Source organism: Zonotrichia leucophrys, chromosome 4 (assembly GCF_028769735.1).
Source record: "Zonotrichia leucophrys gambelii isolate GWCS_2022_RI chromosome 4, RI_Zleu_2.0, whole genome shotgun sequence".
Taxonomy (NCBI): Eukaryota; Metazoa; Chordata; class Aves; order Passeriformes; family Passerellidae; genus Zonotrichia; species Zonotrichia leucophrys.
The window spans coordinates 5,845,417-5,860,812 of NC_088173.1; the positions used below are offsets into that span (position 1 = coordinate 5,845,417).

The window sequence follows — 15,396 nt, forward strand, 5'->3', positions numbered from 1 at the left end:
CCTTCCCCACCGTGCACGCAGCGCTTCTGCCTGCCCGCCCAGAACGCTCTTGGCACAGCAGAGCACAAGCTGGCCGGCTCTGGCCTCAGCAGAGCCCAAACACAGGCACGGGAAGACACAGCGGCTGTTTTGCAGCCATGCCCCAGGGAGAGGGGAAGGGGCCCCGGCCTCTGGTCTCACTGCCCTCTTCCCGTCCCTGTGTAGGGATGGAGCATTGCTGTGCTTTCAGGAAGCTCTTTGTGGAAACTTCCGCCATTGCAAGCTCCTTTGCCCTCGGTGGATGCCTGCGCTGGAATCCCTCACGGCTGGGTTCAGAGCACACTCAAGTTGGCTCATCTATCACCCAGGGGCCTTTTCCCCTTCAGCATGTTCACACGCCCTTTAATTCCGTGCCGCTGTGCACCTGGAGCAGCGGGACAGGGACTTTTGCAGCCTGAGCTGCCCTTGGTTCCTCTCTGTCCGTGCCCGGAAGGAGCGGGGAGGAGAAGGGCAGAGGGCCCTGCGTGTCCCCGGGCTCAGGTTTTGTGCCGCTTCAGCTCCACAGAGATGCGGGTAAAGTGAAAATCACAAACAGTTTATTAAGGGAAAGCGAAGCGAAGGGGTGAGCTGGGAGGTAAAAAAGGGCATGGGCAGGGCCTGAGGGCTGCAGGGAAGGAGCTGCCAACAGGGGAGAGATGGCAGGAGCTGCTGGGGCTTCGCACAGGCTCAGCTGTGAGCGACCAGAGCCGTGCCTGGAGCTGCAGCTGGTCCCTTCTGCTCTGCAGGTGGTCCCATCTTCGAAGGGAACTGGGAAACATCGAAGGAGGCCGGTACAGGTACATCTGCTCCAGGAGACAAACGAAGTTCTGCAGATCTTCCTTGGAATTTCATCTGTATCCAGGTGTTCATGCAGGATGGGCTCTCGTCTTCCCTGAGGGCTCGAAGAGCTGGAAGAGAGAGGAACAGAGCCACGGTCAGAGGCCAGATTGAGGGAATCCAAGGAAAGCCTCCTGCCAGGGCCATGGCAGCCGGCTCTTGCCGTGGCCAGGAGGGAGCGGGAGACAAGGGCTACGGCCGGAAGGTGCTGGCCACGGATCCCCGCCGTGTCCCCGAAAGCTCTCCGGGCTGTGCCCCCAGCGCCCCTGGTCCGCACAGGCAGCGGAGCCCTCCGCAGCCCGGGCACGGACTGTAGCTGCGGGGCCGGGATTTGCAGCTGCTCCCCAGCCGTGCTGGCTGCCACGCGGCTGCCCTGGCTCACCCTCAGTGAGGACCTGGAGCTCCTCCTTCTGGCCCATCATCAGCACTCCGGCCACCCCTGCAAGACAGAGCACGTGGCGGCGCCAGGCGGCACAGAGCCCGACACGGGCGCTGCCGGCCCTGCGGCCGCACGCCCTCCTGGCGGGCAGGGCTCCTGCCGGGCCGCTGCCGCACGCTGCCGCCCGAGGGCACGGCTGCGGGAGGGCGGCGGCAGCGCCCAGGCCGGGCGGGGCTGCAGCGGCCCGGGCGCGGCTCCCGCTGTAGCCGGGGCAGCAGGCGGGCCGGGAGGCGGGGAGGGGCGCCGGGCTGCTGGCTCACCGATGAACCTGACGGCCGCCTCTCGTAGGGGCCTCTGTGGGCTCTGCAGGTGCGGCAGGGCCCAGCGCAGGTGCTCGGCCGCTCGGCTCTCGTCCTGCAGCAGCTGCGGGGAGCGCCGGCAGGGAAGGCTCAGCGCGGGCTCTGCCTCTCGGCCGGGCGCTCCCTGCGCCCAGCACCGGCCGAGCCGGCCCGCACGGCCCAGGGCAGGGAGCAGCGTGGGGGGCGCAGCCTGGCGGGCCCGGCTGCGGCGCTGGCCAGGGGCACAGCTGCCGGCCCCCCACACTGAGCACCGGGGGCAGGGGCTGCCCCGCTCCAGCCTGCGCCTGGGGCTCCCGGCCTGTCCTTACCAGGCTCTCGACGAACTTCATCCGCCGCTTCTGCCTCAGCAGCTCCTCGAGATCCCTCCTCCTCAGGAAGCGGGCCGCACCAAGCAGGGCTTCGCCACACGCCTGCAGAGCAGCAGAGAGCCGCAGGTGGCACCAGAGCCCAGTGAGTCACATGGGAGCCGGCTCCCTGTGCCAAGGCCAGGGGAGGCTGGAGCCCGCCAGGCGCCGGGGCAGGAGGCGGCCGAGCCCCCTGCCAGGGATGTGGCCTCACCTCGGCCACGTGCAGGTTCTCATGGTGCCAGTGTAGGAATAGAGGGAGCAGGCTCTGGCTCACAACTGTCGTGAGAGCATTATCCCCTCTTCCACTACCAGCTCCATCAGCCTGCCGAAGAGCTGAATGGAGAGCAGCTGCACATGGCTGTTGTCCTGGAGGAAAGGAAAAGTCCTAAGCACCAACTACTCCAGGCCCATTGGGACAAAGGCCCAAAAGGGCACAGGGCACAAGGTTTCCAGGCAGGCAGCGTCCAGTGCCCTTGGCTGGGGGCACAGAGCCTTACATTCTCAAAGTGTGGCACGAGGGACTTAGCCAGCTGCAGGGTGGTGATGCTGGGTTTCTCAAGGTCTTTGTCCGGGAGCACATGGGTGAGCACACAGAGGCTCATCCCGACCATCTCTGTGTCTGGATCGGCCAGCTGCTCCACCAGGTGTGGATAGAGGCCGCGTATTCCTCCGGCCTGTGTGCAAGACCAGGCTGTGCTGTGAAGCCGTGACTGGCCGCAGCACCGACAGCTGCTCGGGGCACTCGGGCAGCTGAAGTGGGAGTCGGGAGAGCTGGCAGCAGCTGCCTCTGCTGCCAAAGCCCAGCCAAGCCCCAAGGTCTGCCTTCCCCAGCCCCACGCTGCCAGCACGGCTTCAGCCACTGTCCCCTTCTCACCAGCGAGGGCTCCTTGCTGAGCACCACGAGGCCTCTGAGCGCCAGGCGCAGCCTGTCCCTGCACTGGCTGGGCAGGTGCCGGGATAGCACCAACAGGGCACTGGGACCGTGTTGGCTCAGGTCCAGGCACTGCAGGAGCTGAAAGGCACAGGGCAGTGGCAGGGGAGCCGGCCGGCAGGAGCCCAGGGCCGCGCAGGGCCGGCTCCAGGCAGCAGCAGCGGGCGCGGGCAGCGTCCCAGGCGGCTGCAGCTCCCAGAGGCCAGTGAGGCGGGAGGCAGCTCAGCCAGGCGGCGCTGGCCATCAGGCTCACCTCCACAAAGAAGGCCAGGGCAGGCAGATGGCAGCGGGGCTCTTTCCCGACGAGCAGGCTGAGCAGGTGCGAGGCCATGTGGGGACACAAGGGGGTCAAGGCACAGCGCATCTCCCTGGCAGGGGGAAAAAGGCACCAAGACCCTGAGCCGGGCGGGCAGACCTCTCCCAGGAGTGACTCACAGAGGTCCCATCTTTCCCCAGCACTCTGCAAGGGGACACGGGCCCCTTGGGAGGCGGCTGCTGCTGGGCGTCCTCCTCTCCCAGCCCTTTGCAGTGCGCTCAGCCCTCCCTGGGTGACGAGGCCCTCTCGCTTACAAGCCCCGGGGACTGTGTGGGCCACTCCGGGCACGGGGCACAAATGCCGGCGGTGGCAGCGGGGACTAGAGGATCTCACCTGGCCAGCAGACCTGCTGCATAGTGCTGGCTGTTGGCACAGAGCAGGCTGTCCCAGAGCTGCTTGTGCTCCAGAGCCAGCAGGTTCTTGCCAACGCCCAGTCGGGAGAGCAGAGCCTTCAGTGTCTGCACTGCAAACCTGTGTGCCGAGCCAAGGCCAGGTCACTCTGGGAGCACTGGCCCTGGCCGCAAGGGTGTGGGAAGGACAGGGCGACTGGCACCTGTTGGGCTGGCTGGGAAGGCCGTGTTCCTCCTGGCACGCTCTCCAGAAGCCATGGGTCTCCACGTCCTCTGGCCTCTGCTCCGTGGTGGTGACAATTTGCAAGAGCAGAGCCACGAGCAGGTGGGGAGAATGAAGGAGGATTGCAAAGTGCCACTCGGGCGTGCTTGCAATCCTCCACAGCACCAGAGTTGCCTGCAAGAGACAAAGCACGCCGAGGCAGCGCTCAGTGCCGAGGTGTCCATGAGGCAGGGCCTGAGGGGAGAGGCAGGGGGAGCTCCCGGCCTGCTGCCCCTAGCCCAGCATTGAGCCCAGGCAGGGAGCTGCAGGGTGGGGAGAACATGGAGAGCTTCTGAGAAGGCGACCTGGAGGACCAGCATAGGCCAGCTCCAGAAACTCACAGCCAGGGCAAGGATGGCCTCGTTGTCCCCACTGCAGAGGAAGCTGCCGTACGGTGGCTGCTCCTCTAGCGCAGAGAGCAGCGCTGGAAGCACCTGCTCCACGGCCGCTTCGGAGGTCCCCACGGCTCTCCAGACCAGCGCAGCGGCTCTGTGGGACCAGAGCTGTGCGTCAGTACCGTGCCCCGAGCAGCTGCGTGGGGCCGGGAGGGAGCATGGCAGCAGGCTCAGGAAACAGAGGGGCCCGAGGGTGCCGCTGCTCTCCGCCTGTGTGGCAGAGCCCGCTGGACAGGCTGTACAGGGCGAGGGGCCCTACGGGCCGGTGAGCGCCGAGCTCTCGAGGCACTTGTGCCCCTTACCCGTCACACGTTGGGGCACAGCGCAGGAGGCTCATCACCACGAGGGCCGGGTGTTGTTCAGCGAGGCTGACAATGGCCATTTGCAGCCCAGCGTCCACAGACTCACAGGACGTGAGTCTGTGCAGCAGGGCGCTCACCGTGGCATGTACCTGGAGGAAGCCGCATGGGGAAGACTTGGAGTGCTGTCCAAGGGAGCAGTTTGCCCAGCTTCCCCCAGGAGGTGCTTGCCCTCCCAGCCCACTGTGATGGGGCTTAGGGGGCCCAGCACACATGTCTTGAGGGGCCACGTGATCCTGGGAGGCCTTCAGCCCGGGCCCCAGGGTACTGCAGAGAATAAAGCACTTCTGGAAAAACTCCAGAGTGGGTCTAGGACTCACAGTGAGCGTGGGCATGGCCTCAGTCTCTGGGATGGCCGGTGGGATGGTGTTGGTGGTGGCCATGCCCTCCGTCAGGGCCACGTCAGCCTCGTCCCAGCCCTCGTGGCTTTCCCAGTCAGAGCTGGTGGCCGGGTCAGAGGATGCTGTGCTGGCAGCAGCCTCTGCCCGCAGCTCGCTGGGCCTGGGGTCGAGCTCGGCCGTGCCCTCGGGTGCGGAGCCGCTGGCCTTTGTGCGCCGAAGGCGCAGGAACCTCCGCAGTGTCTGCAGCAGAAGGAAGGGCGGGAAGAGAGGGACGTTCCATGGTCTGCTCCAAGCGCGGGGCCCCGGCCGAGCAGCGCCAGCAGGCCCAGCCCAGGTGGGGATGGCCGCAGGTACCTGCGCTGCTCTCTGGAAGCGGCCACGGGTGGGCTCCTGTCCTTCAGTCGGATCCCTGGCTGCATCTGCCAAAGAGCGAGCGCAGCCAGAGCTGAGGAGCTGCGGGAGAGGCCGGAGAGCACAGCCCAGCCCTGCGCTCCCCAGGCAGGGACAGCCCCCGGGCGCCCAGGGGATGGAGCACGGCCATTCAGGGGGCAGCCCTGGCCCCTCTCCCATCCCGTCCATGGGCATGTCCACAGGGATGGGATGGCATGGGATGGCACGGAATGGGATGGCACGGAATGGGATGGCATGGAATGGGATGTTATGGGATGGGATGTCATGGGGTGGATGTCATGGGATGGGGCTGGGCCAGGCCAGCAGCAGGCACCGGCCCTGTGGCCCATCTCCGGCACTCACCGTCCTGCAGCGTCTGCAACTGCTCTGGCTCCGCCGGCTGCTGCACTGGGGCAGCTGCAGGGCATTTGCTTCTCTTGCCCCGAAGCCCCTTGACCAGGCTGAGCAGTCTGCCCGCCATCCTGCTGTCTCACCTGGGGGGCACTTTCAAATGCCTCGGCAAAGGCCCCAGTCAGCAAGGGCTGGAGTCGTGCCTGGCAGGCACCTGCAGCAGAGGAGCCTCAGGAAGGCTGCAGGACAAGGGCACTCGAGGTCTCCTGCCACAATGACAGGAGACTCCTGGTGAACGATGGAGGTCACCAAGTGCCACGGCCTGGCCAGAAGGGCTCCGACTGAAGGGATGGGAGATGCCTCAGAAATGCTCTGAGTCACCAAATGGTGAGGTCTGGCTGTCAGGCCAGCCGCAGGAGGAACTCTTTGGAAAAGCTCCGGGTCAGGAACCAACGAGCAGGCTGTGCGGGGACGCCTCACAGCACCGCTCTGTCACCTCCTGCCCCGTTGCATCCACCGAGCACTCTGGCGTGGCTCTGGGGTTGCCAGCCCTGAGCTCAGCGCGTGTCACAAAGGGCTGCTAAGACACGGTGTCCCTTTCGGTTCCACGGGGAACCTGCTCCACCGTGTCACAAAGGGACACGCTGCCACGCCCCACGGGGCCATCCCCTCCCCACCCAAGGTGCCCCCGCTTGGAAGGAATCCATTGCCCCGAGTGTCTAACACAGCCCTGGACACACCACGATCCCCCAAGTGCTCGGGGAAGGACTCTCCACGGTGCCCGCACAGCCCCAGCTCGCTGCCGGCCCGCAGCAGAGCAGCTCGCAGCAAGCAAGGGGCAAACGCATCTTGCCAAGAGTTAAAACACAGCAGATAGGGAAGATGGCATGAATGTGGGCATAAAGGCCTTTGCATCCACCGCTCTCTGAGAGGCATTTGGGGCTCTCGGCTGGACGGATATAATCCCCCTCTGTCCTGTGCTCAAAGCGGGGGGACACACCCTGCCGCTGGTGCTTGCCTTGCTCTCTGCAGGCCCAGGCAGATGCCAAAGCTGCTCTTCACGGCCTTCTCCCTCCCCACGCCCCTCTGCCAAGTGCAAGGGGCCTCAAGGACAGAAAGGAGGCGCAGGAGCCAAAGGGAGACAACTGCACCTAGCTCACTGGGGGCTCCTGGGGAAGCACTTTGCTTGAGAAGGAAGCCCCTCTCTTCCAAAGGCATTTCCCCAAATGTGTCCATTTCCCGGGGAACACCCACACACACTTAAGAAACCCTGGCAAGGCTCAATTACTTCTGCACCTTGTAGCACAGGCACTCCAGCTCGAGCTCATCTTCCTTCTCCTGAGTCTGTTTCCTCGTGTCCCTTGTGGCACGCAGCCCCGGGCCCCCTAGAAACAAGAGCTGCCCGCTGCCCCTTCAAGTGCCCAAACTCCTGCCTGCGCTCCCGGCAGCAAAACCAGGCTGTTCCCAGCCAGGGAGCGGAGCCCTGTTCCCGCAGGAGGCTCTCGTGAGCCCCTTCCCCACTGTGCACGCAGCGCTTCTGCCTGCCCGCCCAGAACGCTCTTGGCACAGAAGAGCACAAGCTGGCCGGCTCTGGCCTCAGCACAGCCCAAACACAGGCACGGGAAGACACAGCGGCTGTTTTGCAGCCATGCCCCAGGGAGAGGGGAAGGGGCCCCGGCCTCTGGTCTCACTGCCCTCTTCCCGTCCCTGTGTAGGGATGGAGCACTGCTGTGCTTTCAGGAAGCTCTTTGTGGAAACTTCCGCCATTGCAAGCTCCTTTGCCCTCGGTGGATGCCTGCGCTGGAATCCCTCACGGCTGGGTTCAGAGCACACTCAAGTTGGCTCATCTATCACCCAGGGCCCTTTTCCCCTTCAGCATGTTCACACGCCCTTTAATTCCGTGCCGCTGTGCACCTGGAGCAGCGGGACAGGGACTTTTGCAGCCTGAGCTGCCCTTGGTTCCTCTCTGTCCGTGCCCGGAACGCAGCGGGGAGGAGAAGGGCAGAGGGGCCCTGCGTGTCCCCGGGCTCAGGTTTTGTGCCGCTTCAGCTCCACAGAGATGCGGGTAAAGTGAAAATCACAAACAGTTTATTAAGGGAAAGCGAAGCGAAGGGGTGAGCTGGGAGGTAAAAAAGGGCATGGGCAGGGCCTGAGGGCTGCAGGGAAGGAGCTGCCAACAGGGGGAGAGATGGCAGGAGCTGCTGGGGCTTCGCACAGGCTCAGCTGTGAGCGACCAGAGCCGTGCCTGGAGCTGCAGCTGGTCCCTTCTGCTCTGCAGGTGGTCCCATCTTCGAAGGGAACTGGGAAACATCGAAGGAGGCCGGTACAGGTACATCTGCTCCAGGAGACAAACGAAGTTCTGCAGATCTTCCTTGGAATTTCATCTCTATCCAGGTGTTCATGCAGGATGGGCTCTCGTCTTCCCTGAGGGCTCGAAGAGCTGGAAGAGAGAGGAACAGAGCCACGGTCAGAGGCCAGATTGAGGGAATCCAAGGAAAGCCTCCTGCCAGGGCCATGGCAGCCGGCTCTTGCCGTGGCCAGGAGGGAGCGGGAGACAAGGGCTACGGCCGGAAGGTGCTGGCCACGGATCCCCGCCGTGTCCCCGAAAGCTCTCCGGGCTGTGCCCCCAGCGCCCCTGGTCCGCACAGGCAGCGGAGCCCTCCGCAGCCCGGGCACGGACTGTAGCTGCGGGGCCGGGATTTGCAGCTGCTCCCCCAGCCGTGCTGGCTGCCACGCGGCTGCCCTGGCTCACCCTCAGTGAGGACCTGGAGCTCCTCCTTCTGGCCCATCATCAGCACTCCGGCCACCCCTGCAAGACAGAGCACGTGGCGGCGCCAGGCGGCACAGAGCCCGACACGGGCGCTGCCGGCCCTGCGGCCGCACGCCCTCCTGGCGGGCAGGGCTCCTGCCGGGCCGCTGCCGCACGCTGCCGCCCGAGGGCACGGCTGCGGGAGGGCGGCGGCAGCGCCCAGGCCGGGCGGGGCTGCAGCGGCCCGGGCGCGGCTCCCGCTGTAGCCGGGGCAGCAGGCGGGCCGGGAGGCGGGGAGGGGCGCCGGGCTGCTGGCTCACCGATGAACCTGACGGCCGCCTCTCGTAGGGGCCTCTGTGGGCTCTGCAGGTGCGGCAGGGCCCAGCGCAGGTGCTCGGCCGCTCGGCTCTCGTCCTGCAGCAGCTGCGGGGAGCGCCGGCAGGGAAGGCTCAGCGCGGGCTCTGCCTCTCGGCCGGGCGCTCCCTGCGCCCAGCACCGGCCGAGCCGGCCCGCACGGCCCAGGGCAGGGAGCAGCGTGGGGGGCGCAGCCTGGCGGGCCCGGCTGCGGCGCTGGCCAGGGGCACAGCTGCCGGCCCCCCACACTGAGCACCCGGGGGCAGGGGCTGCCCCGCTCCAGCCTGCGCCTGGGGCTCCCGGCCTGTCCTTACCAGGCTCTCGACGAACTTCATCCGCTGCTTCTGCCTCAGCAGCTCCTCGAGATCCCTCCTCCTCAGGAAGCGGGCCGCACCAAGCAGGGCTTCGCCACACGCCTGCAGAGCAGCAGAGAGCCGCAGGTGGCACCAGAGCCCAGGTGAGTCACATGGGAGCCGGCTCCCTGTGCCAAGGCCAGGGGAGGCTGGAGCCCGCCAGGCGCCGGGGCAGGAGGCGGCCGAGCCCCCTGCCAGGGATGTGGCCTCACCTCGGCCACGTGCAGGTTCTCATGGTGCCAGTGTAGGAATAGAGGGAGCAGGCTCTGGCTCACAACTGTCGTGAGAGCATTATCCCCCTCTTCCACTACCAGCTCCATCAGCCTGCCGAAGAGCTGAATGGAGAGCAGCTGCACATGGCTGTTGTCCTGGAGGAAAGGAAAAGTCCTAAGCACCAACTACTCCAGGCCCATTGGGACAAAGGCCCAAAAGGGCACAGGGCACAAGGTTTCCAGGCAGGCAGCGTCCAGTGCCCTTGGCTGGGGGCACAGAGCCTTACATTCTCAAAGTGTGGCACGAGGGACTTAGCCAGCTGCAGGGTGGTGATGCTGGGTTTCTCAAGGTCTTTGTCCGGGAGCACATGGGTGAGCACACAGAGGCTCATCCCGACCATCTCTGTGTCTGGATCGGCCAGCTGCTCCACCAGGTGTGGATAGAGGCCGCGTATTCCTCCGGCCTGTGTGCAAGACCAGGCTGTGCTGTGAAGCCGTGACTGGCCGCAGCACCGACAGCTGCTCGGGGCACTCGGGCAGCTGAAGTGGGAGTCGGGAGAGCTGGCAGCAGCTGCCTCTGCTGCCAAAGCCCAGCCAAGCCCCAAGGTCTGCCTTCCCCAGCCCCACGCTGCCAGCACGGCTTCAGCCACTGTCCCCTTCTCACCAGCGAGGGCTCCTTGCTGAGCACCACGAGGCCTCTGAGCGCCAGGCGCAGCCTGTCCCTGCACTGGCTGGGCAGGTGCCGGGATAGCACCAACAGGGCACTGGGACCGTGTTGGCTCAGGCCCAGGCACTGCAGGAGATGAAAGGCACAGGGCAGTGGCAGGGGAGCCGGCCGGCAGGAGCCCAGGGCCGCGCAGGGCCTGCTCCAGGCAGCAGCAGCGGGCGCGGGCAGCGTCCCAGGCGGCTGCAGCTCCCAGAGGCCAGTGAGGCGGGAGGCAGCTCAGCCAGGCGGCGCTGGCCATCAGGCTCACCTCCACAAAGAAGGCCAGGGCAGGCAGATGGCAGCGGGGCTCTTTCCCGACGAGCAGGCTGAGCAGGTGCGAGGCCATGTGGGGACACAAGGGGGTCAAGGCACAGCGCATCTCCCTGGCAGGGGGAAAAAGGCACCAAGACCCTGAGCCGGGCGGGCAGACCTCTCCCAGGAGTGACTCACAGAGGTCCCATCTTTCCCCAGCACTCTGCAAGGGGACACGGGCCCCTTGGGAGGCGGCTGCTGCTGGGCGTCCTCCTCTCCCAGCCCTTTGCAGTGCGCTCAGCCCTCCCTGGGTGACGAGGCCCTCTCGCTTACAAGCCCCGGGGACTGTGTGGGCCACTCCGGGCACGGGGCACAAATGCCGGCGGTGGCAGCGGGGACTAGAGGATCTCACCTGGCCAGCAGACCTGCTGCATAGTGCTGGCTGTTGGCACAGAGCAGGCTGTCCCAGAGCTGCTTGTGCTCCAGAGCCAGCAGGTTCTTGCCAACGCCCAGTCGGGAGAGCAGAGCCTTCAGTGTCTGCACTGCAAACCTGTGTGCCGAGCCAAGGCCAGGTCACTCTGGGAGCACTGGCCCTGGCCGCAAGGGTGTGGGAAGGACAGGGCGACTGGCACCTGTTGGGCTGGCTGGGAAGGCCGTGTTCCTCCTGGCACGCTCTCCAGAAGCCATGGGTCTCCACGTCCTCTGGCCTCTGCTCCGTGGTGGTGACAATTTGCAAGAGCAGAGCCACGAGCAGGTGGGGAGAATGAAGGAGGATTGCAAAGTGCCACTCGGGCGTGCTTGCAATCCTCCACAGCACCAGAGTTGCCTGCAAGAGACAAAGCACGCCGAGGCAGCGCTCAGTGCCGAGGTGTCCATGAGGCAGGGCCTGAGGGGAGAGGCAGGGGGAGCTCCCGGCCTGCTGCCCCTAGCCCAGCATTGAGCCCAGGCAGGGAGCTGCAGGGTGGGGAGAACATGGAGAGCTTCTGAGAAGGCGACCTGGAGGACCAGCATAGGCCAGCTCCAGAAACTCACAGCCAGGGCAAGGATGGCCTCGTTGTCCCCACTGCAGAGGAAGCTGCTGTACGGTGGCTGCTCCTCTAGCACAGAGAGCAGCGCTGGAAGCACCTGCTCCACGGCCACTTCGGAGGTCCCCACGGCTCTCCAGATCAGCGCAGCGGCTCTATGGGACCAGAGCTGTGCGTCAGTACCGTGCCCCGAGCAGCTGCGTGGGGCCGGGAGGGAGAGAGCATGGCAGCAGGCTCAGGAAACAGAGGGGCCCGAGGGTGCCGCTGCTCTCCGCCTGTGTGGCAGAGCCCGCTGGACAGGCTGTACAGGGCGAGGGGCCCTATGGGCCGGTGAGCGCCGAGCTCTCGAGGCACTTGTGCCCCTTACCCGTCACACGTTGGGGCACAGCGCAGGAGGCTCATCACCACGAGGACCGGGTGTTGTTCAGCGAGGCTGACAATGGCCATTTGCAGCCCAGCGTCCACAGACTCACAGGACGTGAGTCTGTGCAGCAGGGCGCTCACCGTGGCATGTACCTGGAGGAAGCCGCATGGGGAAGACTTGGAGTGCTGTCCAAGGGTCAACTTGCCCAGCTTCCCCCAGGAGGTGCTTGCCCTCCCAGCCCACTGTGATGTGGCTTAGGGGGCCCAGCACACATGGCTTGAGGGGCCATATGATCCTGGGAGGCCTTCAGCCCGGGCCCCAGGCTACTGTAGAGAATAAAAACCCTTCTGGAAAAACTCCAGAGTGGGTCCAGGACTCACAGTGAGCGTGGGCATGGCCTCAGTCTCTGGGATGGCCGGTGGGATGGTGTTGGTGGTGGCCATGCCCTCCGTCAGGGCCACGTCAGCCTCGTCCCAGCCCTCGTCGCTTTCCCAGTCAGAGCTGGTGGCCGGGTCAGAGGATGCTGTGCTGGCAGCAGCCTCTGCCCGCAGCTCGCTGGGCCTGGGGTCGAGCTCGGCCGTGCCCTCGGGTGCGGAGCCGCCGGCCTTTGTGCGCCGAAGGCGCAGGAACCTCCGCAGTGTCTGCAGCAGAAGGAAGGGCGGGAAGAGAGGGATGTTCTATGGTCTGCTCCAAGCGCGGGGCGCCGGCCGAGCAGCGCCAGCAGGCCCAGCCCAGGTGGGGGATGGCCGCAGATACCTGCGCTGCTCTCTGGAAGCGGCCACGGGTGGGCTCCTGTTCTTGAGTCGGATCCCTGGCTGCATCTGCCAAAGAGCGAGCGCAGCCAGAGCTGAGGAGCTGCGGGAGAGGCCAGAGAGCACAGCCCAGCCCTGCGCTCCCCAGGCAGGGACAGCCCCCGGGCGCCCAGGGGATGGAGCACGGCCATTCACGGGGCAGCCCTGGCCCCTCTCCCATCCCGTCCATGGGCATGTCCACAGGGATGGCATGGGATGGCATGGGATGGCATGGGATGGGATGGCACGGAATGGGATGGCATGGAATGGGATGTTATGGGATGGGATGTCATGGGGTGGATGTCATGGGATGGGGCTGGGCCAGGCCAGCAGCAGGCACCGGCCCTGTGGCCCATCTCCGGCACTCACCGTCCTGCAGCGTCTGCAACTGCTCTGGCTCCGCCGGCTGCTGCACTGGGGCAGCTGCAGGGCATTTGCTTCTCTTGCCCCGAAGCCCCTTGACCAGGCTGAGCAGTCTGCCCGCCATCCTGCTGTCTCACCTGGGGGGCACTTTCAAATGCCTCGGCAAAGGCCCCAGTCAGCAAGGGCTGGAGTCGTGCCTGGCAGGCACCTGCAGCAGAGGAGCCTCAGGAAGGCTGCAGGACAAGGGCACTCGAGGTCTCCTGCCACAATGACAGGAGACTCCTGGTGAACGATGGAGGTCACCAAGTGCCACGGCCTGGCCAGAAGGGCTCTGACTGCAGGGATGGGAGATGCCTCAGAAATGCTCTGAGTCACCAAATGGTGAGGTCTGGCTGTCAGGCCAGCCGCAGGAGGAACTCTTTGGAAAAGCTCCGGGTCAGGAACCAACGAGCAGGCTGTGCGGGGACGCCTCACAGCACCGCTCTGTCACCTCCTGCCCCGTTGCATCCACCGAGCACTCTGGCGTGGCTCTGGGGTTGCCAGCCCTGAGCTCAGCGCGTGTCACAAAGGGCTGCTAAGACACGGTGTCCCTTTCGGTTCCACGGGGAACCTGCTCCACCGTGTCACAAAGGGACACGCTGCCACGCCCCACGGGGCCATCCCCTCCCCACCCAAGGTGCCCCCGCATGGAAGGAATCCATTGCCCCGAGTGTCTAACACAGCCCTGGACACACCACGATCCCCCAAGTGCTCGGGGAAGGACTCTCCACGGTGCCCGCACAGCCCCAGCTCGCTGCCGGCCCCGCAGCAGAGCAGCTCGCAGCAAGCAAGGGGCAAACGCATCTTGCCAAGAGTTAAAACACAGCAGATAGGGAAGATGGCATGAATGTGGGCATAAAGGCCTTTGCATTCACCGCTCTCTGAGAGGCATTTGGGGCTCTCGGCTTTGGGGCAATATACAAATTCAGAGGGGTTTCGGAAAGGTGTAAAAAGCGGGATTCAGAGACAGTAGAATTTTGATTCGATCGAACAGCAGCCATTAGATTTGTCAGCAGCAAAAGTATTTAAGAAGTGGAAAAGGAAGAGAAAAAGAACTATGATCTGTGTATTAACGCTTGTGTTGTATAACTTCGTAAGCTTCAGAAACGTTTATCTAGCAAGGTATTTGCATTTTGAAGCTTAATAACGGAGCTCTGTGCATTGTGTGTTAAGGCTTACAAGTAGGTATTGTATTTGAAATAAGCAGGGATTTTTTTAACCAAAGGTACTTGTACATATAGTTGCTGGATAGAACTAGTTTTAATATGCTTTGGTTCATGTACTTTGTCAAAAAACTTTTAAGGTAAGTTGTAACATTAATTCTTTGTCTGCTGCTAGGGATGTGAGCTGGTGTCATCTTCTTATTGCCATAACTATGTAATGAGACTGATTCTGAAAACTGAAACAGCTCAAGGCACGTTCTACAGTGTAGTAAACCCCATAGGTTTAGCAAAGTCATCATGGGGAATCTGAACAATAGGAATGCTGACACAGTAGATAAGTTCTTGTCTCCCTGACCCCCTGACTCATAACCTATCTTTGTACCCTTATAAGGTAATATCTTGTAAACCCTGCCATTGGTCATTTATCATCCCTCTAATGCCTTACCATCGCTGAAGTTTGGATGCTCGTCAAGCCTATAAAAGTAGCATACTGTACTCCATTAGTTAGAGGAAGAAGAGCTGAGACCCTTCACGGACCCCCAAATAAAGCCATCTCCATGGAACAACTTGTGCCTTCTTCCTTCTCCTCTCTCTCCATCTGCTGCTGCCTCGAGCCAAGGGCAAACTACCTAGCAAGCAAGCTGAAATCCTAGAGTTGGCTGATCACTATAAGAGCTGATAAACACCAAGCTTGCTGGGGGTTTGACCGGCAGCCTTTTGGCCTGATCTAGCCTGGCTTCCAGGCCCTCTATTCCCCTGGGGACAGAGTTCCTGAGCCCTATGACTCAGCTTTATGATAAGGCCGATCGGAGGCTTTATTACTACAGTAGTCCCGTCCCGTTTGTGATTTGTATATATACTTCTGGCTGGCCATAAATAGTGCTCCTCTGTGAAGAACTTTGTTAGAGTAGGAGACTAAAAAAGAAGATCGTAGACAGTTCAGTTGCCAGAAGCCCAGGCTGTTAAAAAGAAAAACAGATCATCCCCTTTGTCATCTGCACCTGATGTCCTTGTAAGCAATAAGTAGTGACTTAAGGGCTCTTAGGCAACGAAATAGGAAATCATTTATCTAAAGCAGAATAAGACGTTTTTTACCAGCTTGAAAAAATTTTACAAGATAAAAGACATTCAGCCATCTCAAAACATGAACTGAAAGACTTATTAATCTGGGTAAGAGCGAATACTCAAAATATAGACTAGCAGTCTTCTTTTACCTGTGATTTTTAAGACCAGATAAACTAGAAAATTTATAATCTATTCTCTCTCAAAAAGGAAGAGACTGTAGGCAAACTAATGCCTGTCTCCAGAGCTTTAATGGAGAGTTTTAAACAAAATGATCATAATAGAAACTATCTCGAACACCAAAATAGAACACCTAGTTCTGAAACTA

At 62.9% G+C, this 15,396-nt stretch overlaps 2 protein-coding genes across 2 annotated transcripts; both read right to left on the reverse strand.

Moving 5' to 3' along the window:
• Positions 1-612: 612 nt before the first annotated feature.
• LOC135447222 (uncharacterized) lies at positions 613-2,258 on the reverse strand. Its single transcript, XM_064712138.1, has 5 exons — positions 2,250-2,258; positions 1,902-2,003; positions 1,555-1,804; positions 1,238-1,294; positions 613-926 (listed from the first exon to the last, which is right to left on the reverse strand). The coding sequence occupies exons 1-5, from the start codon at positions 2,256-2,258 to the stop codon at positions 706-708; spliced, it is 639 nt and encodes a 212-aa protein (XP_064568208.1). The 3' UTR covers positions 613-705.
• A 5,262-nt stretch (positions 2,259-7,520) lies between these two features.
• LOC135447224 (uncharacterized) lies at positions 7,521-9,411 on the reverse strand. The gene is made up of 5 exons (XM_064712139.1): positions 9,304-9,411; positions 9,053-9,154; positions 8,705-8,954; positions 8,388-8,444; positions 7,521-8,075 (listed from the first exon to the last, which is right to left on the reverse strand). Exons 1-5 carry the CDS (start codon positions 9,409-9,411, stop codon positions 7,855-7,857), a joined length of 738 nt encoding a protein of 245 aa, XP_064568209.1. The 3' UTR covers positions 7,521-7,854.
• Positions 9,412-15,396: the final 5,985 nt, after the last annotated feature.

Bases quoted from the DNA above. Each gene is read 5' to 3' on its own strand.
- LOC135447224 (XM_064712139.1), bottom strand. From the start codon at position 9,411: ATGGAGCTGGTAGTGGAAGAGGGGGATAATGCTCTCACGACAGTTGTG. The intron at 9,155-9,303 runs GTGAGGCCACAT...GCTGCTCTGCAG, and splicing joins AGAACCTGCACGTGGCCGAG to GCGTGTGGCGAAGCCCTGCT. The intron at 8,955-9,052 runs GTAAGGACAGGC...GCCCCTGGCCAG, and splicing joins TGAAGTTCGTCGAGAGCCTG to CGCCGCAGCCGGGCCCGCCA.
- LOC135447222 (XM_064712138.1), bottom strand. The intron at 1,805-1,901 runs GTAAGGACAGGC...GCCCCTGGCCAG, and splicing joins TGAAGTTCGTCGAGAGCCTG to CGCCGCAGCCGGGCCCGCCA. The intron at 1,295-1,554 runs GTGAGCCAGCAG...TCTGTCTTGCAG, and splicing joins GGCGGCCGTCAGGTTCATCG to GGGTGGCCGGAGTGCTGATG.